This window comes from Streptopelia decaocto (assembly GCF_964273445.1).
Source record: "Streptopelia decaocto genome assembly, chromosome: 2".
Taxonomy (NCBI): domain Eukaryota; kingdom Metazoa; phylum Chordata; class Aves; order Columbiformes; family Columbidae; genus Streptopelia; species Streptopelia decaocto.
Window position 1 is genome coordinate 113,777,914 of NC_138655.1, and position 22,560 is coordinate 113,800,473.

At 36.6% G+C, this 22,560-nt stretch overlaps 1 protein-coding gene across 2 annotated transcripts in view; it reads right to left on the reverse strand.

Annotated features, from left to right (window-relative positions):
- Positions 1 to 1,632: 1,632 nt before the first annotated feature.
- ANLN (anillin, actin binding protein) overlaps positions 1,633 to 22,560 on the reverse strand; it is a 28,443-nt gene continuing 7,515 nt past the window's right edge. The window contains exons 6-25 of one of the 2 annotated variants that reach the window (XM_082045960.1): positions 21,767 to 21,960; positions 21,522 to 21,629; positions 20,915 to 21,032; positions 19,897 to 20,013; positions 19,114 to 19,340; positions 18,408 to 18,556; positions 17,965 to 18,112; positions 17,186 to 17,321; positions 16,688 to 16,870; positions 14,859 to 14,985; positions 13,880 to 13,928; positions 13,744 to 13,800; positions 12,995 to 13,033; positions 12,614 to 12,635; positions 11,863 to 11,975; positions 10,155 to 10,208; positions 7,235 to 7,321; positions 5,664 to 5,771; positions 3,457 to 3,629; positions 1,633 to 3,054 (exon numbers count right to left, since the gene is read on the reverse strand). In XM_082045960.1, coding sequence (XP_081902086.1) covers positions 2,931 to 3,054; positions 3,457 to 3,629; positions 5,664 to 5,771; positions 7,235 to 7,321; positions 10,155 to 10,208; positions 11,863 to 11,975; positions 12,614 to 12,635; positions 12,995 to 13,033; positions 13,744 to 13,800; positions 13,880 to 13,928; positions 14,859 to 14,985; positions 16,688 to 16,870; positions 17,186 to 17,321; positions 17,965 to 18,112; positions 18,408 to 18,556; positions 19,114 to 19,340; positions 19,897 to 20,013; positions 20,915 to 21,032; positions 21,522 to 21,629; positions 21,767 to 21,960 — 2,333 coding nt within the window. In that variant the 3' untranslated portion in view covers positions 1,633 to 2,930. The remainder of the gene's footprint in view (positions 3,055 to 3,456; positions 3,630 to 5,663; positions 5,772 to 7,234; positions 7,322 to 10,154; positions 10,209 to 11,862; positions 11,976 to 12,613; positions 12,636 to 12,994; positions 13,034 to 13,743; positions 13,801 to 13,879; positions 13,929 to 14,858; positions 14,986 to 16,687; positions 16,871 to 17,185; positions 17,322 to 17,964; positions 18,113 to 18,407; positions 18,557 to 19,113; positions 19,341 to 19,896; positions 20,014 to 20,914; positions 21,033 to 21,521; positions 21,630 to 21,766; positions 21,961 to 22,560) is intronic. The other variant, XM_082045961.1, reaches the window with a different exon arrangement.

The following is a 22,560-nucleotide window of genomic DNA, read 5'->3' on the forward strand; positions in this document are numbered from 1 at the left end:
GGAAGGCCAGGTGTAGTTCCATGAAATTCAAGATGTATAGCAGTACAGATCAAGAAGAAACAGTCTATGAAGGTGCTTTTGGGGACAGAGTTAGAGCACATGATTAGAGGGGGGGATTATGTCCTTGGCTAGTTCTAGCACACTGCAAATGGGAAGGGGTTTTTTGATCTTGTTCTGTTCATAAACTGTTTTGCAAAAACTTGAAGCTTTGTTTGAAATCACACAGTAGCAACTGGTTTTGAGATGCACAACATCTACAGCTACCTGAAGCTATTGGAGTCTGGCCTCTTCCAAAAAGATCTGTTACAAATGTGAAAAAAAATAACCTGTAGAATTTAAAGCTCTCACCACTTAGTGGTATGTTTCACAGAATCACAGAATGGTTGGGGTTGGAAGGGACCTCTGGAGATCATCTAGTCCAACCCACCTGCTAAAGCAGGTTCACCCAGAGCAGATCACACAGGAATGTGTCTGGGCAGGTCTTGAATATCTCCAGAGAAGGAGACTCCACAACCTCTCTGGGCAGCCTGTTCCAGTGCTCTGGCACTCTCAGAGAAGTTTTTCCTCATATCCAGATGAAATATATAATTTTCTAATGTTTATATCTGAAGGCTTTCAAGCCCTGCAGTCTTATTTGGCATGATACTTTCCCCAAAACAGAGATATTCTTTGCAAGGTGTCTAGGATTCTGTTTAGCAAGCTTTACAGTATCTGTGCTGCTAGCACTGATCAAAGTTTAAATATGCCAGCTGCCAAAAGCCCATAGTAAGTCTCACCCTGCACAACACTGTTTTCCTTGCTCCCTTGTGCCTGTCTTGCAACGCTCAGGAAGCAAACTACCTCCCCCCGAAGATTTTTGAAAAATTTTCCACAGCTCACCCTTAAAAAGAGGCAGGGAAGCGGGAAAGGGAGAAGGCATACCCCAGTGCAAGTGGGTAAAGCTGTAAATGCGTGCCCCATGCTAAGCCAGAGTCATATACTTCAGCTTGCTCAGTAGCACATGTCACCATCACTGACAACTTGTACCTAAAGCTCACCATCCAGGTCAGCTTTTCTAATGTACATCATCTGTCACACTTATTACCTTTCCTTCATGAGGACAATTTTTCATCTTCAGTAATGAAAAAACACAGATTAGTTTCTGCAATGGATAACAGCCCAATTACCCTAAATAAAAGTATGTCATGACCTTAGATCCAGTTCCATTCCTAACACCTTCATAATATAATATTTAACAATTTTTATTTTAAGTAGACAGAGTGTTGTGTATCCACGCATGAAATGTCACACTCTCCATGTTGTATTGCTACTCTGCTACCCTGTCTCTAACACAAAAGAACCATCTCTCCTCTCAAACCTGATGAACTGTTGGCCTCTAGCAGCCTCTACATTCAGATACATTCCAAACAGTTCATAGTAACTGCCCATGGACCATCTGGCCTCCCACTACAAAATTTAGTGCTAGCTACTCCTGAAGCATCATGTTATTTCCCAATTCAAGTGGTATTTTGGAATAAACATACTGAATAGAATCCCTTTTTTAAACAAGGTGTGGAGTGCAGCTGTTCTTCAGCCTACAAACTATTATAATAATCTCAAATGCATAGATTACATCATGGGAAAAAAAGCAGAAAGTGTTTTATGCTTTATTTTAAATGAATAAAATAAATCAATACATAGATTGAAAATATTTAAAGATGCCAGAAAAAGAAAACCAGATTTAAAAGCAAGTACAAAAGTGGCAGCATGAAAACAGTATAAGCTAACAGAATTTAGTGTTTCAAGTGTAAATATATAACAGGAATAGCGATTTTAAGTATTCCACTATTGCATTCACAATAGTGAAGTAATGAGATAGTATTTCACTAAAAAGCTGTGAAAATTGCAAGTTTTAACTGTGAATTTTCGCTATTTTAATGATGGGTCTGAAGTACTGTTTTTATCTGCATTTATGGACATGTATGTGAGGGGGAGGAAGACCCATACTTTTCGCCAGCAGAGTATTAGGTGGTACAATAGCAGCTTTGTAGTGTCTTACAAAAAAAAAAAAAAAAAGCAGTTTTACAACCTATTCCTTATTCTCATGAGAATTCTAGCTTGTACAAACCATAAATCTCAGGAAATACTGACATATAAAACCCTAAAACTATTTTTTTTCTGTTTGTTTTTTATTTTTTTCCATATAGCAATCCTAACAAAAATATTCGAGACCTTTCATTTCCACCAAAGTGCAATATACTGCATACATAATTCCACACCTGTAAACCACATAGGATACATGCCATGCGCTTATCCATACCAGTTTCGTATGAGAAATTGCAAAAGAAATATGAATATGTTGTGCATGTCTTTTGTTCTGACCACAAGGACACAGCAAGCAAGAAATACCTATAATGCATATTGTAGAGTAAAATTTACTAGTAACTTCTATGCCTGATCATTACAAAAAACCTGACGAACCCTCCAATATTAAATCTTGTGCTTCAGCACCATTGTTGTTAGAGAACTCTGAGCTACTGTTTCCTCCAGGGAGCTGGGTTATCTAGTAAGCTTTTTTTTTTTTTCACTAGCTTGCCCCCACTTCCTGCACTTAGGTGTGATTTCCTGCAATAATTTAGTTGTTTAAAAGAAGAGAATGTACTTAGCTAAAAGAGACTTCCAAAAAAGGAGTTACATAAACATTTAGCACATTTAGAAACAACTAATCACTTCCTACCATACTCAAAAGCTAGGAAGTAAAAAAGTTTTAAAATTCTTAAAGTGAAATAAAAATACTGCATAACATAGTCCTGTATAATGTTAAATACTCTCTCAAATTTAAAGCATAAGTGACCCAGAGGAATTCCCATATTTTCATTTAAGTTCTTTTTTTTTTGTGTAGTTCATGCTGTTTTTTCCAGACATGTTTTCTTCTATTTCCCCTCCAGAATTTAAAGCTTTCCAATAGGTTTGTAGCAGGCATCAGGCTGCCACATGCGAAGGTCAACGAGGACTTGGTTGAGCTTTTGCATCCAAAGGTTACGCTCTTCTTTAGTATCAGCAGACAGCCAGTTCCTAAAAGGCAAAGAACTGAATGGAGGAGATGCATCTTTCTCCACCTCTGCTTAGTTATTCTGAAAAGTGTCAAGTCAAATATACATGGAAGCCCAAATAGTAGTGGAAAAAACAAAGCTAAATATTCCACAATCTGCTATCAAGCTACCTGGCATTTCCATTTTTGGAAAAGCTGAGTTCTTTGTCCCCAGAAGATTGAAATGGGACAGCAAGACAAAAAAGAAAGAAAAGTGAACCAAAGAGTTCACATGCCATCGCAAAGTCTTAGCATTTAAGTGAGCTTTGCATTGGCACAAAGTTGTAAAGCTCCTACATTATTAAAACTATCACTTGAGGCAAAACACCCCTCCCACACACATCCCATAACTCCCCCATACCACCTTCATGATTTTATCCACTCACTTTGTAACACAGAGTGTGTCTCTGCACTGGCTGACAAGAGTCTCTCTGTCATCTTCCCTCTGAGGACGGACAGTTATTAGTTCAAAAGTGTTGGGACGGGCACAGAACTCCCTGTTGGCAGGTTCGATCTGATGATTAGTGCAGTTGGCCAAGTTTATCCGTCCCAAAGGATGCTGAAAGTGAAGTTAGTTCATCAGTCAAGAATACTGAAATCAAGTGTAACTCTGAACAACATATGCTTTGACAATTTTTGCCATATTAAGTGAACCCCCCTCAAATCTATTTTCTATAGAAAAACAGATTCCACCTTTTGCATTTAAGAGTTATGGCTGAAGCAAGATAATTCAGACAATGGACTATGTCCTGCCCAGCTACATACAATACAGCTAAGAAATCCTTACCAAAGGCTTAGGTTCTAGACAGATATAGCCCTCCTTTTGTTTATTGCTTTAAAAAAAGCAGCTTTTTAACTGTCAAATTCAAGAGAACTTAACAAAATTCAAATTGATAGAGTAAAACCTGTCAAAGCCTACAGAAAACAAGCATTTTAAGAATGCTTGCATCATTCTTGTCAAAACTTATAAGCATATGGATTCATCTTCAAACATGCAACTAAGGTGTCTTAAATGCCACGTTCAGCTGCTTTAGCTCCCTCTACAGTCAATAGCCGGACCCTTTCAAAGAGCATTTCAAATTTCACAGCAGTTCTCTCTTTCTGCTGACTATAGACAGAGGCTCAGCTGTGTGCCTAAAGTTAGTTACAGCCCTTGGCTCTGTTTCTTCACACCTACACAATCCTTCATCAGGGAAACTTCACAGGCTGCTCTTGGCTTGGAGAAGAGTGTGTTATTTATCGGGCATGTTCACCATACCATAGATAGTCAAAATAACCTAAGTTACAGGAAAAAGGATAGCTCAGTTTCAAGAACATTAAGAAAAAGGTTGCATGTTGCTGATATATGTACAGCCATGGGAAATTTATTTTAAAAAGACATTCCACAATTTAAAGAACTCATTGCCCAACACTGATATTTCTGAGCTACATCTCTCTTTGCACAGCTGAACAGATATAGTATTGGTAATGGGAAGCATTCAGTAAGGAAAGAGTTTAATATTGCTGTAGATGGTAGTATAACAAAAGAATATAGCTGATGCTGTCTCAGAATGATAGTGAAACAAGTTTAGAAGATTTTCAATAAAAGAATCTGGAAAACAAACCAAGGCTCCACGGCTTCATTCTTGCCACCAAAAGCAGAATAGGAACCATTTTCTAGCTTAACTCTCTTTTTTTTTTGCCTATCTTCTGTTACAGTAGGCAGAGATTTTTCCCTCTCTGCTGGCTGGGAAAGAAAGAACATTGATGTATTTTGGCAATGTCAACTATCAGCATATGGTCCTCCTCTGTTAGCAGGGAGGAAACTAAGCTAAGGCATCTGGGTTTGCATAGAAGACCCAAAAGGACCAGAGTTTGCCACAGAGTTTGGGAAAGAAAGTGTTCTGCCAACAAACAAGCAAGTGTTTAATGGTAAATTGCTTAAGTGAGTCAGAAAAACGCTCTTGAAAGCAGTGTTTGAAAGAACCTGGAAATATTTCAGTGTGCACTGCAATAACAGGCTAAGGAGACAAGAAGGTTCACCCCAGTGTCAGATGAACTTCTGATTTGTCTCACTAGCCAGACAATAACTGGAGTGTTCCTTGAGAACTGTTTAAAAAGCACCAGTTTTAGCTACAACATGGAGCTGCAAGAAAACAATGAGTGCAAATAAGATAGTCCATAATTACAGTTATAGAAGGATTGCCCACTTGCCATATTAAGTGTTAAAATCATTATTTTATCTAAAACTTAGGGCAACTAGATACAGTCTTCTTATTAAACTGTAAAAGTCAGGTCACTTTCCATTAAATAATGAGTCATTTGACAAATGCAATGGAAAGCCTTAAGACTAAAGGGAAAATTAAATATGATTCTTCCTTCACTTTTCTCCTTTCCCACTAGATAAAGTAGTCAGATTCTAAGTTTGCCCTGATTTAGGTCAGATTTATGAAGGCAAGTCTCTTCCATTCCTCAAGGAAATTTTGAGCTTGAGTCCCATGCTTTGAATATATTTACGTGTTTTAAGCCTAAACAGTACTGTTATTAAAACTTAACAGCTAGTTTTGTAGGGTACTACACAACTTTAGAACAGAGCTTTATAAAACAGCATTACCTTTCGTTTTTCATCATCTGGGTATGTCCAGTAAGAGATACAATTTCCAGACAGCACACACCAGCGCCTATGCCATGCTCCAAATCCACTAACATCTTCAAACATAGTCTTAAAAAAGAAAAAAGTAACATTATACTTTCATTTGGTCTCAACTATTTTTCTACAAGAATAGTTCTGTAGATACAACCCTTCATAGGAGTAAACATAAGAGAAGGAAAAAATATATACTGGGAGAGGCTTCTACTAGTACAGCATATTTATTTTCCAGATAGCATAGAAAATGGGCTTATACTACCAGTCTCAATTTTGCAGCCTTTGCTCAAAATGCACCTACTACTTTAGATTACCAAATTTTCATCTTGACAGGTAAGATAATGGAGTGTTACTTACAGCAAATACAGGGTGAATAGTTCACAAAACATGTTTACTATAACATAATAAATTATGATTAGGTATTTAAGCCATCTTTGATTTAGAGTTCAGAATTACAAAATGTTTGTCTATTCTACAGGCCACACTCAGGACTTCAGTCAATTTAACAGAAATCAGAAGCTGATTTTTAAATGCCTGTGTTGGCAGTTATTTTACTGGATGTAGGATTATGCCAATTTCAAGCCCCATTTCCTTAGTACAGGAATGGAAAATTTAGTATCTGACTTCTATTTCCTCTTGAACTTGTACAGATTATTTTTTCCAATTAATTTTCATGTGTTGTGTTTTTCATGTCCAGAATTCAGATCTTAGTTTTTAATGATGCAGCGAGTTTCTGAACTCTGACAAAAAGAAGAGAAAGACATCAACAGCATTCCTCAGGTTTTACATATTTTACAGAAGTACACAAAAACATGGGATAGCAAATAACAAGCATGTGAAATGTTTGCATCTAATGAAGTCTGTTCAACTTGAATTAAGTGAAGGGGAAGGAGACAGAAATGGCTGCTTGAAAAGAGTCTAAAGAAACTCCGATTCTGAACACACCAAAATAACAGCAAACGTTCATGTTTTGCTGAAGTATTTTCGTAGCACATTTCCTGCCATCTGCTGGACATAATCTCAACAGCTTCATTAGACCCAAGTATCAGCTGCATTTTCTAGGTCTAGTTTTAGAGAGAGAACTGCTCAAAATGTTTCTCAAAAAATACTGTTGCTTCCTTATAAGTCAATGTCCATTAACATAGTGAAAAAAAAACTCATCTTTTTCTAGGGAGAATTTGGCTTTACCAGAGGAAAACACACACCCCACCAAGATGTCCCTTAAAAGCTTCTGACAGAGAAACCAGAATCCCATCTCACATCATAGATTAGAGCAAGAGAAAATTAACTGAAGTTCACAAAAATAAATGAACAGTGTTTAGAAGAAAAAAAGATATACAAATTCCTCACAGGTTGCTTTAATTTAGGCAAGTTTAGAAGATAAACTAGAAAAGTTTTGAGGTCTGGCTCAGGGTAGGGGGGAAAATCAAACCAGTTTTAAGTTTCACAATCACTACAAATATATGTGTGAAGTTAAAGTGACTACATTTAATAGGACCTGTAATTTCCAAGGAAGGAATTTGAAGTGAATACCTTACCAAGAACCCTTTCTCCTCCACAGAAGAGTCCACTTGGCATTTTAGCTTTAGATATATATGACCTTCCAAAGGAGACAAAAAGGGAACCTGCGAAAAGCAAAACAATTAATCATTTGATTTTGACACCTCTCAACTCTATCAGTTGGAGCAAGCCACCTTCACCAAGGTGTTAGCACCATCTTGTTCTTAGGATCTGCAGCCAGAAAGAAGCAGTCAGTCTCAAGCAAGAAAGTAATAATCACTTTTTGTTTGAAGTTCATTTAGAAGCTTTTAAAGACTTATTTGCTTATTAGTTTGCTCAGGATATATGCACGAACATGCTTTTATATAGAAAAACCGGCACTTCAAGCATGGTTAAAAACAACATAAGGCAACAGTCCACATCCTGCAAGCTTCTGCCTCAGTTTGACATCAAGCTGTTTGGAAAATATCAAAGTGGGCTTAAACAGGATTGGTACTTGCATGCCATAAGCATTTTTGGCAGATACTGATGTAGTAGTGCCTACTCAGTTAAATATTTGTATAAAAAACCTAGAAGGAGAAAAAGTAATGAAAGCAGTTCTCAACTGGCACTCATGGTGTTGAAGTAATTTCTAACAAAAGAGGTTCCCAGCCCTATGTTATACCACTGGAGAAAAAAAAAAAGGCAGCTTAACTGCTGTATCAGAGGTTGGTTGCATGGTTATTCGATATTAAAGAGTTTTGAGAAAGCACATGCAACAAGACCTGCCTTTGAACCTCTCCCAGTCCCTCCACACACAGCACCCCATTGACAGCTCCCAACACTACTATCAAGAAACCACATCCCTTCTTTTTTTCCCCCACAGGGAAGCTAAGAGACAAAATGCTAATTCAGCAAGCAAATTATGATCTGCAAGGCATTCCACACACCATATTTTGCTGCTAATCTGAATATGCAACAACGTAAGAATCTTGAAAAAAAAAAATCAGAAACAGTGTTCTGGCTAACAGAAAACAACAGAAAGGTTGATGGTGCTGCTTAAATGGAAAGAACAAACCACTTGCAAGGGAATAGGCATGCGTGAACAATCATGAAGTAACTTTTAGAGCCACAGAATCAATGTCAATCAGAGGGAATTAAATTTTGCTGTTAATTAAGATGAACAAGAGTAACCCTTGGTAGGTAAAAGTATACATCTGTAGGCCTCAGTGAACCCTGCAGAACATGAAAATAGATACTACTGTTAGAAATCGATCACCTTTGAATCGTAGGCACACTGCAGCTTCCTCCCAGACAGGATGCACATGTGCAAATGAAGGTGATCAAATAATTTTTCCATGTTAGATCTAATCCAACTAAGACAGCATGCAAGGCTTGCTCATGTACTTGGCACTACAGTACAGCACAGCAAAGTTTTGAGAACTAAGTGGGAGTCTGCATGATCATTTGAAAAGCAAAAACAGTCAAATGTTTGCACACAACAGAAATAAGTTGCATCAGTCCTGGATTTTTTTTTTTGGCAAAGACACCTGTAAACCTACATGCTACATCAGGGAATGTTGGCTGATATCTTACTTAACCACAGTAAAATCCATTTCTGAATGAGAGTCTCAAGGAAGTTTGGCCGCTTCCAGTTTGTAGGTTTTGCATTCCTTTCTCATTTACATCAGGAGAGAAGAATCTACTTTATACATTATGACGTTTATCAGTAAAGGGCTGTGTGGCATTAGAGCAAAAAGGCTGTATAACAAACTGAACATATCAGTTACGCAGAGTCTACACCACCATTGCCAATTACTAAAGGAGGTCTCAAAACACCTTTCTCTACACAAAATGGGAAAGTATTACATTCTAGTCAACAATATAACCCTTTCAAAGGCAAGTGGAGTGGAGGTTATGGAAAGAAAGCAATTTATTAAATATACAACTAGATGAAGAGAAAACTAAAGCCCATGACTAGGCTAGCTTGCATTCTGGTGCAATCATTCAGATATCTACCATAAGAAACTGGCTTTACTGTCATAGATTATCTGTAAAGATACTCAAGACAACTCAAGAATTTTCAAAAAAATGGTTTCTTAGAAGACTCAATTACAAGTAGCAGATGATAGGCACTAAAATTATCACCTGCTTAGATTTGATAGAAAACATATGTAGTTATCTAAAACACTTTCTTCTGAGGGATCTGAGTAAACTATTAACTAAAAAAAAAAAAAAACAAACCTATTTTCAAGAGATTAAAGACCTATTTTTATCTTAAGCATATAAATTTACACAACTTTTAAAGCCAAAAGTATATACACCAAGCAAAATATTTAAATTGCACCTTTGGGTACAAATAAGAACCTCACACTTCTATGTGTTCAGTACTTTCGAAACTTTAGTTCTTTACGATCACTTTTTGCTTAAAAACCAAGCCCTAATAGGTCTTGACAGAACAAGGTCTCAATAGAACATGGAACAAGAGATTTACTTTGTGTGATTTTCTTCAACGACAACAATCTGAGGTAAACCAACATTAAAGCTGCCAATCATTTTTCCCTGGTCCTCTATCAGCCAAGTGGTTGATTCTGTGTTCTGTGCAGTTCATCAAGACATTGGTTCAAATTTCCTGATTAGCAATCTTTAAGAGACACATTGATTTGTTTTGAAGTAAGAAAAACCCTCCTCTAGTGATTGAGGAGGACAAGAGACACATGCTAGTTAAGGAAAAACCCCAGGTGGCCTAAATAACTTTCAGTTCTAGCAGCATGCTTATTGTTTTAAAAGACAGGGAGTAGAATTCTGAAAGTCCTAAAAGGCCCTAACATCTTATGCTTAGTTAGTAAATTTTTGTAAGCATTTTCTTAGAAGAATAATTTTTTTAAAATACATTGTAAACAGGCCATGCAGACATAAGCAACATGCACTAGGAAGCAGTCTTCTGTTTTAAGTTATAAACTAAAGGATCACAGCAACCTTGTCCTGGAACATATAGCCCAACAGTTCTTTTTCCTCCCCTTCAAAATTTATCTAGGAAAAAAAAAGAAACATGCTCAATGCAATTAGTATAAAGTTAACTTTTTTTTTTTTTAAAAAAAAAGGAGAAATGAAGAAAGATATACATAGGTACATTTTGGTCCTTTCTACATACACTGCATACAAAAGGGAGGAATGAAACTCAAAAAAATCCACTGTGTCAGCAAGTTGCTCCGTATTAGAAATGCATGGGGCAAGTTAAAAAGCAGCTGTTTGGTACAGCCACAGGCCTGTACAAAACTGAATATTTACAGATGTGACAACTATTTTTTGTTAAATTGTCTGACAAAAAGGGGAATTCTTATTCATAACTGTTGAAGCTTGCACCTTGAAAATTTTAACCACATGATGGCTTCCCTGGAATTCTATTTGAACCTTGTGCTTGTGCTACAGTTTACTAGGCCAGTCCAGTGTCCTGTCCTAAAGAGTGAAGTAAAACAGTTCAAACCCACATTGCTGAATATAATGTATAAGCTGATTCTCACAACTTCAAGAACAAGGGGTTTTCCAGTAACCAAGTCATACACAGAATAAGATTTCTATACAGAGTTTTGGTCAAGAGGAACATGTTGCTGAAGAACCAAAGCTGGTAATTTGGAAGTTCACACAGTCAGTAAAACAATTCAAATGTTAAGTTCTGCAAAGTGTTTCAGTAAAGGAGTTTATTTCTATCCATGAAAAGTAAAACTTCTAAAAAGCAAATTGGGATTATTGTGATATTTTGTTTTCAATCTTGTGTGCAAACACAAACAATTCTTGTTATCTCATCTCTCATCATAAGCTATAATTGCAATAGTACTACCATCACAATAAGACTTAATTAGCCAAGAAGAAAATTTATTCTTACACTGCTGTTTGGATAGACAAAGCTGTAATTTAGTACTACCATAATCTGTAACAACTTTTGAATTAATTTAAGTTAATTTAGGATAGCTGCTGGCATAAACACGTATTAAAATAGTGTTTAGGTGTAAGACACCACAAGGTTAGAGATTACAATGAATATAAGAAGGTATTTTTTAACTTCTAATGGTAAGAGCCAATAAACACACTCAGTTTAGACAAGGAACTAATGATATAAAACTCAATAATAGCTCTCGTTCAAAAACACTCAGATAGTTTGCTTATAGAAATTTAATTGGAATATGAAAGGAAACTCATATTCCTAACTGTATAAACCCAGTAATTTTTAAGTCCATTAAATGCAGAAAGCTTCAAATACCTAATTATCATTAAAACACACTAAATGTCTTTTTTAGTGATGACTGCAAGACTGTAAGAGCAACAAAAAATATGAAGACCATGCACAGAGATGCTACATGCATACATAATCTTTTGTCAGCGGAAGGAAACCAGTAACGAAATGCATTCATTATCTTTGCATAACTATACCTTACACTGAGCTACAGAAAGAACATCTGGCACAATAATTCAAGTCTTTTTCTGTTGTATCTGAATTTCATTTCAGTCATATGAAATTAAATACGAGTAGCAACAACTATACATATTTTAATATAGATATAGGTTTATATATGGGGAGTTTTATATGTTTCATTTCTAGGATGACAGTTTCACCTGAAAACAGTAAACCCAGGCTCATATTTTTTCTAGTAGTATCTTTGGATCAGTAACCAATAACTTCCATTACCTTGTCCAATGCAAATTTGACATTTCCTACAGAAGACAGCGATAGCTTGTGGGATCCAACAAGGTTGAAATTAGTAGTGCGTACAGCATTAGGGCCACCTGGACTGGACATGGCTGTGGAGAAAGAAGTTAAAGACAAGTTGTAACACAACAAACAATCAGGACCCTGCAAGGCTTAAAAAGGTTTTATTTGTACTACTGTATGTGTGCTCTCTACTCATTACTCCAGGAGAAGCACTCTTTGCAGTGCATCCCAGCAGGACATTCAGACAGGTTCTTACTACACATTCCTCCTCAACAAGTCTTTCAGAAGATGTTTTGAAATATCCACAAACAAGACGACAAAGGATTTTATTGGTCCCGAACTATCATCTCTTACAAGTATCATTTATTCATTTACTGCTTTAGACAGCAAGTGTATATTATTCATCTTAGCATAAGATGAACCATGAGGATGGAGCCAGGCTCTTCTCAGTGACAGCCAATGATAGGACAAGGGGCAATGGGTATAAACTAGAATGCAGGAGGTTCCACTTAAATTTGAGAAGAAACTTATTCACAGTGAGGGTGACAGAACACTGGAACAGGCTGCCCAGGGAGGTTGTGAAGTCTCTTCCTCTGCAGACATCCAAAACCCGCCTGGATGCCTTCCTGTGGAACCTCATCTAGAAGCTCCTGCTCCAGCAGGGGGATTGGACTAAGTGATCTTTCGAGGTCCCTTCCAATCCCTAACATTTTGTGATTTTACTTACCTGGAGTAAGAAGGGTGCTTTTCTAGAAAGAGAAAGAAAACCAAAAATCTTAGTGGAAAAGTGATTTCTGATAACTTTTTACACAAGACTAAGCTAGGTTAGAAAGAAACTAGATCTGAAATACTTTGAAAAGCAAACAAAAACAACTTGGGAAGAAAATATGAATAAACATGTAATAACTCCATGTTTCCAACATTACGTGTTTAGAGTTGTTACCTGTTTTTTGAGTCGATGGATGAAGAGTTTGGCAAGAAGCTGGACAGTTTATAGATTTTCAAATAAGGGACACAAAGAGTCTAACACAGGCACAGCCTTATTTAGTGAGAATATGGCCTTTGGAAGCAGTCAAACAGATCTGGTTACAATATTATTCATACTTACAGAGGTAATAGATGTTAATAGTCTCTTTGGAGTAATAACCTACAAAAGAATAGTAGAAAATAAACATATTTGCTACTGAATTTGTTCACAGTGTGAAAATTAGACTGTGAAACTACTGAAGGCTTATCATCTAAATAAATTTTTGACAGATAATAGTTGTTCTTAGAAGTCTTGTTTCTTGTTTGGGGTCACAAGGCCTTGATAAAGCACAAACAGTTGAAATGTGCACCCTATCCAAGCTGAAATATTTGTGTTCAAGGAGTCAAGACATTTCCTTTAAAAATGAGCAACTAATGCTTTTACTTAACACTGGAAAAAACTGTTGCAATTGATCAATAAAACCTTCAAGACAAATCAGACTGCAACATCAGGCATATTAAGTGGTGTAGTTTAAGTAAAATGAGGAATATTAAGTAAAATGAAGAATAATGGCACTAAATCACTATCAGAGGCACTACACCTAATAAATAAAAGCTTGCAAAGCATAGCATTTTTGCAGAACTAGTAAGATTCCTTTTCCTTCCCCTCCAATATATTTCAGACTCAACCAAGTGCTGCAGGTCCAGTCTTCTAATAGCTGCAGGACTCCAGAACCCATCTGTCATTGCAGATGTTCCAAGAAAGAACAAGAACTGTTAAAGCAAGCAACAGATTGTCTAAGACTATCAGTCAGTTCTCCCAGAACACTACAGTCTTTCTAGTGTACCTTCTGTTGAAACACAACATACCGATTTTCAGGTTTCATTTACCTTTGATTTATTTGCCTTTTTCCTTTTTTCAGTGCTTGTAACTTCTCTTCTCTGCACCTGTAAGGCAAGAAGGTATTGAGAAAGTACAACACATCATTCTCCCTCATACATCCTCTTTACAGGAAATAATACATACCAAACTGTAAACTTCTATATTTATTTCAAAGTCATTTGACACATCATGCCTAAAAGGAAGGAGAGGGGAAAAAAAATTAAACACAGACTAAAGAAAACAGTGGGTTTATGTTTTAAGGTTACTTATTACTTCTTCCATCCTTCCACTCCTTAAAACTCTCCAGGGAGCAGCTAGGTTCTACTCAAGAGAAGCTTAGCCACAGTGCTGACAAATAGTTAAACTCTTATTAATAATAGTCATAGTTTGTTCCTGCAGGTCAGCTGGGCTGTCTGACATCTTTTCACTTCTACAATAGTAATATCCAGGGCAAGCAGCACTGCCATTTTTAATACTTGAGTGTATTACTATAAAGATACTTCCTACAAGAGGGGAGGGTGAGCAAGGGGTAGATAGTGTGCATCTACTGTTTCTCAGAATACATCGTTCAGTCCACTGCTGGCACATGTATTTCTAGAAGCAGAGATTGTTAGTAAAATTCTTCCAAAATAAATAAGCAAACTCCATTTTTTGAAGTCCAAACCAATTGGTACTTTCACTTAAAGCTATTTACTCAAAAAACAAACAGCCATTTGAACTCACAACATTTTTAGCTAACCTATGAGAGCTGAAGTTTTAGTTTTAAGAGTACTGTTTTTTCCAGACACGAACCAAATGGCTATATAAAATGTTAGCTGTTGCAAAAGAGAAAAACACATTGTTTCAGGCAGAGCAATCCATTTGTCATTGCAGGTGTTCCAGGAAAGAACAAAAGCAGAAAAAGCAAGAGACACATTAGTTGATGGATGGTAGGATAACTCTAGATTGCTCTTTTGAGAGAAGTGCATTCCACATGTTCCTTGAAGCAGGAAATACCCATACCACAAGACCTCACCATATTTGTTTGCAGAATATGACATCCTTATATAAAAATTTTAAATATTTTTATGTGTCTTCCACCATCAGAGTTGAAACTGGTTCCAAACAGTTTATTTATACTTACATAGTAAATGTCGTAGTAAAAGTAAGAGCATCTCCATTCAAGGAGCTGGCAGTACTTGCTAATGGAGTTGCAACCAAGTTTTCTGATCCAGATCTCAGTATTATTACATAGTAGTAATTTGCTGCTTCTGTAAATACATATCAGATGACTTTGTTAGCCAGACGTGTCCAAGCATCTAAAAACCCTCAAGTCCTGCATTGCCATTAATCACACTGTTTCACCTCACTTAAACACTTGATTAGAGTCATGATTTGCTTATAGACTTATTTTTAAAATGAGGTTTTTCCCATATTGTGTCCATGAGTAAGACTGTCTCCACAAGGTTCACGACAACTGCATTACTGCCTGAGCCAGACCTGAAGCCAGACCTACACTACCCAGTGCATGAAAGGTGAGGAAGAACTTTCAGTCAGATTCAGCAGTTAATCTTAGACTCTGGTGTTATTCTCTAGGTATGTCAGCTTAACCATACAGCAGCTTTTGTTACTTCCTATTCTCATCCTTTTTGTAATCCCATGAAGGAACTAGTCATCCAAGCAACTCATTTCCCTAACTTTTCACATAAGGGGACAAAAAACAAAGATGACCACAAAAGCACATCTCAATAGTGTCAGGTGAATGACAAGTCACAGCTTTCAGAACAACTGATGGAGACTCCAGTAAGCACTGATTTGTACTCTTTACATTTGAGGTTCTCTTAGAGATGAAAGTGATTAATAAATCTTGCTCTGGTGCACAATGTATAGCAAATGCTGCACCTCTGGACTAAGATTTGGATGACAAACAGTTCATAGTTGTTTGTTCAGACAATTTGATTGCAAGAATTACCAACAGAAAAAAAAAGTATTTTGTAACAATTTGAGAGGCTTTTCTGTAACACAAATGAATAGTCTTATGCAACAAGAAATGTAATATGTCAGGGGGTAAATTAGGTCAAATATTTACATTTCTATTGTTGGCTGTGGGGTTTTACTTGAAGATATAAAAAATACACTTTACATTTCACAGAACTATTAAACAAGAAAAAAGGTTACATATGAATTCATTAGTAGAAGTTTGGCAAACAATATTAAACAAGACTTTGCCCAATGACTTTTGTCTTCAAATTTTAGTGATGTAAGAAGTAGGAACCTGTTAGAAAAATCCAGCTACACTCATATTCTGTGACATTATATAAAATCACACTGGTTATTGTGAGCTTGAAGATTCTTTAAACAACCACATGACACAGAAGCTTAGTATGTTCCAACATAAGTATCTAGACCTACAAAGATATTACCAAATATTGTTCTGGAACAAAAGAAGGGACAAATCCACATTTTTAACACTTTAATGACTTAACTATAATAAGATAATGAAAGACTAGTCTTTGTAAATGAAGTGTTTTGGGATGTTAACCAGACTGAAAAAAGAGGATTCCTGAGCATTACACACCACCACAAAGGTCAGAATTGATATAATAATATTTATTACTAGAATTTCATCGATCAAAAAAATTTCAAGGCAACAAGAGGGAAGACAACCCGCGATACAAAATTCCGCTTCTTCCCCAACAGGTCAGTGGACCAACAAAAGATACTTAAAGACTGGTTGGGAAGGTCTTGTTAAGTTTATTGGAACTCACAAGACAGAAAATGATGTGGGAAAATATTGAAAACTTAACCAAAAAGCAGATCGATTATATGTAATTTCTAAATTTGTATCACCCCCAGAGTTCTGAAAAATGTCACACAGAAAGACAAAAACCCCAAGAGAAATAAACTAGAAGTATACGTAGAGAGGATGGGGAAATGGGGAGAGAAGGTATAACACTTTCAGTTGCTGTTTACCTGGCTTTTGAACTGTACCACATACAAAGTCTGCTTTTAGAGGTAGACGCATTTCTGAAATGGAAACAGATCCCCTGGATGGAGCAAATTCAGTGGATGCAGAAGCAGCTTTATTTCTTCTGCTCTGAGGTCCCTCACTCTTCAGTTTGTTCAGTTCTTCCAATAAAGCAGTTCTCTTCTCAGCTGCACAGAGGAATTACAGTTGTAACAGAGGAAAATGTCACACTGAACACTTTTTTTGCCATACGTATGTAAAATGCAACAGAAATATTAATCATCTTCCAGAAGAGTAGGAACATTAGGGACAAGATGGATACAAACATGTCCTCTTGCCTGTAGAAGAAGCTGAGATAGAATAGATAATATTCTCTCTTGTTTTCTACGTGAAGAACTATAAATAAGCAGCTACAAAGTAGCATCATAAATACATTTCCAGAGTTCACAAATTCTTCCCAAAGTGTTCAAGACAAAGAAATGACCTTGAACCTGAAAACCTACTTGCAAGGAGAAGTAGCCTCTCTGCTTCTGCTTCTTCTTGTGACCCTTTTCCATGTTCCTCATCAAAGCAGCAGTTCAGAGCTTGACTGGCTTGATAAATCACTGTCTGCTGCATGTTGATCTCATTATTCAGCTCCTAGAGGAAACCGGTAGTAAAAATAATTAGCAAGAAGAGAGATTTAGTGTTACATTCAAACAAGGAAAAGAGAAAATGTCTCAAGATTAGTGTTTTTGGGGGCTAAGCTTCAGAAAAATAACACCATTTTGATAATAAACTACAAAATCTTGCAGTTTAGAGTTTAATTCTGCAAAAGAATACAGCAGTACAACTTTTTTTGAGCTCAGAGGCAGTTCAAAAATATTGGGATGACTTCAATGTTTTTACACTCCATATCTAGTCTAGTCTTCCCTTCACTGGGGAAGAAGCAGTTAGCCAGAAATTCAGCAGTGTAGATGAACAAGGCACCAGTAGAGATCAGAATATTGCTAATTGAAAGTATGTAGTTATGAATCCTACCTAACTCAAAGGCAGTAATAAGATATAGATTCCCTGTCCCCTGCTCAAAAAGATGGCTTGTTCTCTCTAGACTTACTCTATAGCATCATCCTTCTAAGAGATACATTATGTTGAAATCATCATTCCCTACTGTTAGATATTTGCACTGAACAATGTAATTTTGCAGTTCTAAGCAGTATATTAAGGTCCTGAACTTTCAAAGGGAGAATTAATGAAGGAATTAGTAAATTAGAAAAAGGATATTAAGAAGTACATCAGATACCTGCATTTTCTTTTTTATATTGACTTGATCAGATGGGCCGTTCTTTTTCATTTCCAGTTTGGAAGCAACATCTTCTTTGCGAACGATAATTTGCTTTATCGAAGGACGATCGGTTTCTTTAAATCTTTGAGATCTATATGCATCGATGCTTTTAAAAGAGAAAAGCCTGTTAAATGCTTCCAGGTGTGCCAAGGTCTTTTTTTTTTTATATACATATCAGATATCGATGTTTTTCAACTTGCATAAATGGTTTTTAAAATAAGCTGATAAGTGCTTTTTAAGTTTAAATATCATAAAGATGCCACAGAGACAATATTTAATGAAGGTAAAGATCTTGATTAAAAGCTTCATTTGTAGTTTAAGCAGTATGCTTCATTAGAAGAGTTAAAAAAGCCAGTGTCTCAGTTTGTACACTTAGAGAATAAGGTGTGTGTGTTTATTACCTATATGGAAGGTTGTGATCTTCTGACATAGAGCCAATACTGTCTCCAGATTCTGCCCTTGGGACTTTAGTCCTTTGGAACTTTTCAGACTTCAGACTTACATCACTGATACTGCTGCCTTCACCAGACTTACAAGGAGAAACAAATGCCTAGGGAAAAAAGGTTATGTTACAGATACCTGTCCACATTAATCGTTATCCATTTTCTCTCACCTTTACTTGTTTTGCATGTAAACAGTAAATTTGGAGGCTGCTTAATTCTATTTAACAGACATTTTACAAATATTTTCTGGGACATGGATCAAGCTATTTATATATTTTAAAGACACCAACAGATCATTGAATTCAAAGAGATTTCACCCTTAGTTTCCAAACTGGCACAGTTACATAATTTCTTCTCTTCAGATTTTCATCAGCAACTACTTCACTGAATACACGTATACCACTGGAAGTCTAGCACAAGTAATAGATGTATATACTCAAGACTGATTTAGCAGAAGATGAACCACTTGTTTAGCAGAAAATCCAATCTGATATGCTATTTTCAGAGGAAGATAACTTTACCTCATTATGTTTTCATTAGCAAAATGTCATTTCTAACTTATATATTTGCCCGGGTATCACAATACAAAGTATTGCTGTTCACAAGCAAATTGTACATCTCTATGTGATAAACAAGTCCTTCCCCACCTCCTAAGAACTCTCACCTCTGAGCCAACAGACTCCACTAGAGGGGTTAGCAGAGACATTGACGAAATATTCAGTGATTCTTCCTGCTCATCCTCATCACTTTCACCTTCCAGGCTCATGCTCATTTCTTTCTTCAGCTTTTCTATGTCTGGACTAGTCTCTTGAAGAACTTCAAAAATTTCATTTATCACTTTTGAGCTATTCAGCTCATCATCCACACTCATTTCAATTTCATATCCTTCATCTAAAGGATGATATTTTAAAAATATTAGTAACAGCAAGACTAAACTCTCCTCATTAAATGAACAGAAAGATTTTAACAGAAAAACCAACTATTTTTGCTTTTTAAGTAAGCTTGATTAAAAAGCACTTATTATAGTCAGGCATACAGAACAGTGTAGTATACTTCCATCCTTATTTTAATATATTGTTATCATATATACTGCATAAGTGATAGAGAGTGAATAAAAAGATGCACTTGTTAGACAGGTTTCAACATTTTAGTTCAAACAGGCCTGAAACTTAACTGCAAGTCCCATAGTAGAGCAGGAATTTCTATCCTTTCCTAATAAGCTTTTAATATCAGCATTTAATATATTCCTTTAAGACTTCAGTGTCAAGAAAGAAGAGTTACAATAAAAGAACTTTCCTGCTTTGTTTTATATAAACCTTATTACAAAACACATAGGACGGTAAGCAGAGGTATGCTGAATTAATTGTTCAGACTTCAAGGATATTAACACTCTGCTGGACAAGTGGCAACAGATAAGTGCATTAATATACATCTACTCAATACAAACCTTTTGGTTTCTCAACAAGTTGCTCAAGTTTTGAGACAGGCATCACTTGTACAGGGCTCTTTGGCTCAGTATTTTTCAGAGGACTGGGTTTATCGCTCTCTTCACATTTAGGAGCATCTAAGTAGTTTATGAAAAAAGAGGTTGCTGAAGATCATGTCTAGCCTTTGAATTTTATTTTATTTTTTTTTATTTTTTTAAAGTTATTGAATTTTGGAAGTTTGATAAGATAGCTGACAACTTACAAAAAGCTTGCCAGATTAAGTATTCCAGTTCAAAAAAAAAGGCATTAGAATACATACCCTCCACAACCTGTACAGTTAGATTTCTGTCGTATAATCAAAAAACCCATAACACAAGAAACAATGTTGAAACCATAGTAGAGTGCAGCCACTCAAAAGCTAAAAGGGAAAATTTTAAAAAGCAACCAACCACACAAAAAACACCCCGCCCAAACCATACCCAAAAACGGGATATCATTCTCTTCTTCTGGAAGCACATTTGATAGCATGATTACCCATAATGTCTATAAGAAGCGCTAAGTTCACTCTTTTTCACAGAGAACTGAAAGCTCTTCCACTCAGTAAGCACCAGATAGGATATCACAAGCATCTCAGAATGCTTTTCATATCCCCTACTATAAGAATTAATATCATAAGGGGATACTGATAAGGGAAGAATTCCCTCCCATTAGATTATTGTGGAAATTTAAATACGCAGATACAGAACAGACTGTATCTATAACTGACAATTCTCATTCACTCTCCCCGCACTTAACATGCATGAAAGGATGAAACACAGGTAAACCCACTGAGAAACTAAAAGGCAGTCTGCCCTGTCAGTCTTTCAAGTGGTATAGGAGAGCAGAGTATTATCATCATATGAGAAGATTTAGACAAATGAGTAACCAAATAAAAGGTCCAGTTCTATACTTCAGTGCTACAAACATTTTTATCTGCTCAGTGTCAAGGGCAGTGCTTCAGTCTGGTATTAGCCACAAGCAAACAGTGACAGTTCTTACCTGAAGACTCCACACTGGGAGACTTTGGTGGCCTGTCACCTGCTTGTGTGTCTTCTGCTGATCCAAAAGTGGCGGCATCTGAACTAAGACGTTTTGGACTAACCTGAGACTGGCTTTCCTGGCAAAAATAAAACCAGTAAATTTAGGAGAATGTTCAAAGTGACTAAGAAAACTGCCAGAAAAAACACAATTTTAACATCTGTTAGGAAAGTGAGGCTGCCTATCCAATATCAAGAAGGTCCTACTTATTTACCTAAGACGTTCAGCTGAATTACTAAATACTAAATTGAGTGTTTGTGTAAGAAGCTTTCTTCTGGTTTTAATGTTATAAAATATAAAAACCCCACATACTTAACATCGAAAAAATAAATAAATCAATTGGCTCAAAGCAGTATTGCTTCTGTCCTTAATTGATTCCACAGGAGGAAAAAATTTAATAATTTGTTAATAATCATACAAACCACTTGACAAGCAGTCTTGCACAGCCTCAGCATACACAAATCATAGATTTTTACCATTTATTTACATTTGCACTTCTACCCCTGTGTTCAGAACACGTAAAGCAATTCACAGACTATCTTATGATACATGGGAGGTAACACATTACCATTTTAGCTTCTGGAAGTTTTCTCTTCGAACCTTCACTTTTTTCAGCACTCCACAGATTGCCTCTATCAAACCGGCCACGAAGGCATGCAAGTTCTCGTTCACGTTCCTAAGCAAATAAAGGGGAACAGGGGAAAAAGCTGACAGCTTTAAGATGTCAAAACATTTCAAATTCCTCAGGTAGGTGCAAACCAGTAAGAGTCCTCCCCAAGCTTATAAACAAGCTATGAATGCAGCAAGTCATACCTGCTTAAGCTGAAGAGCTAAACTGGCAGTAGAGGAATTTTCATTTTGTTTGAGCAGCCTTTCCTGGATTGTCCTTGTATTTGGGGTAACAATAGGTGTCCTGCACCCTGGAGTATTCGTAGCAGGGCTCCTTGCACTACGCTCTGCACAGCGCTCCCCAAAGCGTTCCAGGAAGGGCTTAATTCCTGATCCCCCTAAAAGAACAATTGTTTTGCTTTGAAAGAAACTCTCAAAAATACAGAAAGAAATCATTGCAATTTGCATCCTCCTGAAGGTTCTCAGTGAAACAATTCGGCCATTTCCTTCACAGGTCTTACTCCATTCTACTGCATACAAACAAAACCTGAAGTACAAACCACCACAGTAACAGAACACTGAAGTTAATAAAGCAGCAAGTCAGAGCAAACAGAGGTTCTTCTCTTACTGAAGTACACATGTGACCCACCAGTTATTTAAACTGGGTTGCTTTTTCAACAATTCCTCTACAATCAGCCTTACTTGCATCCTTCATGTATATAAGCATTCTAGTACATAAGGCAGACACATTGTTTGGCTTCTGCCCCACTTTATTGAGCTTGTCTTTTATTGTCAGCATATCTAGAGACACAGGCTTGCTCTACTGACCATCGTTTCAAAGAGTTCAAGCTGTTAGTCCAAGTTTCTGACCCAACAAACAGTTGAGTTTAAAACTGGGAATGATCACTTTTTTCGTGACATCAATGCTAACTGAAAAGACAGACGCTATGCAGCTATGTGGCATTTAGCTTTGATTTCTTCTGTCATATGCAGACACT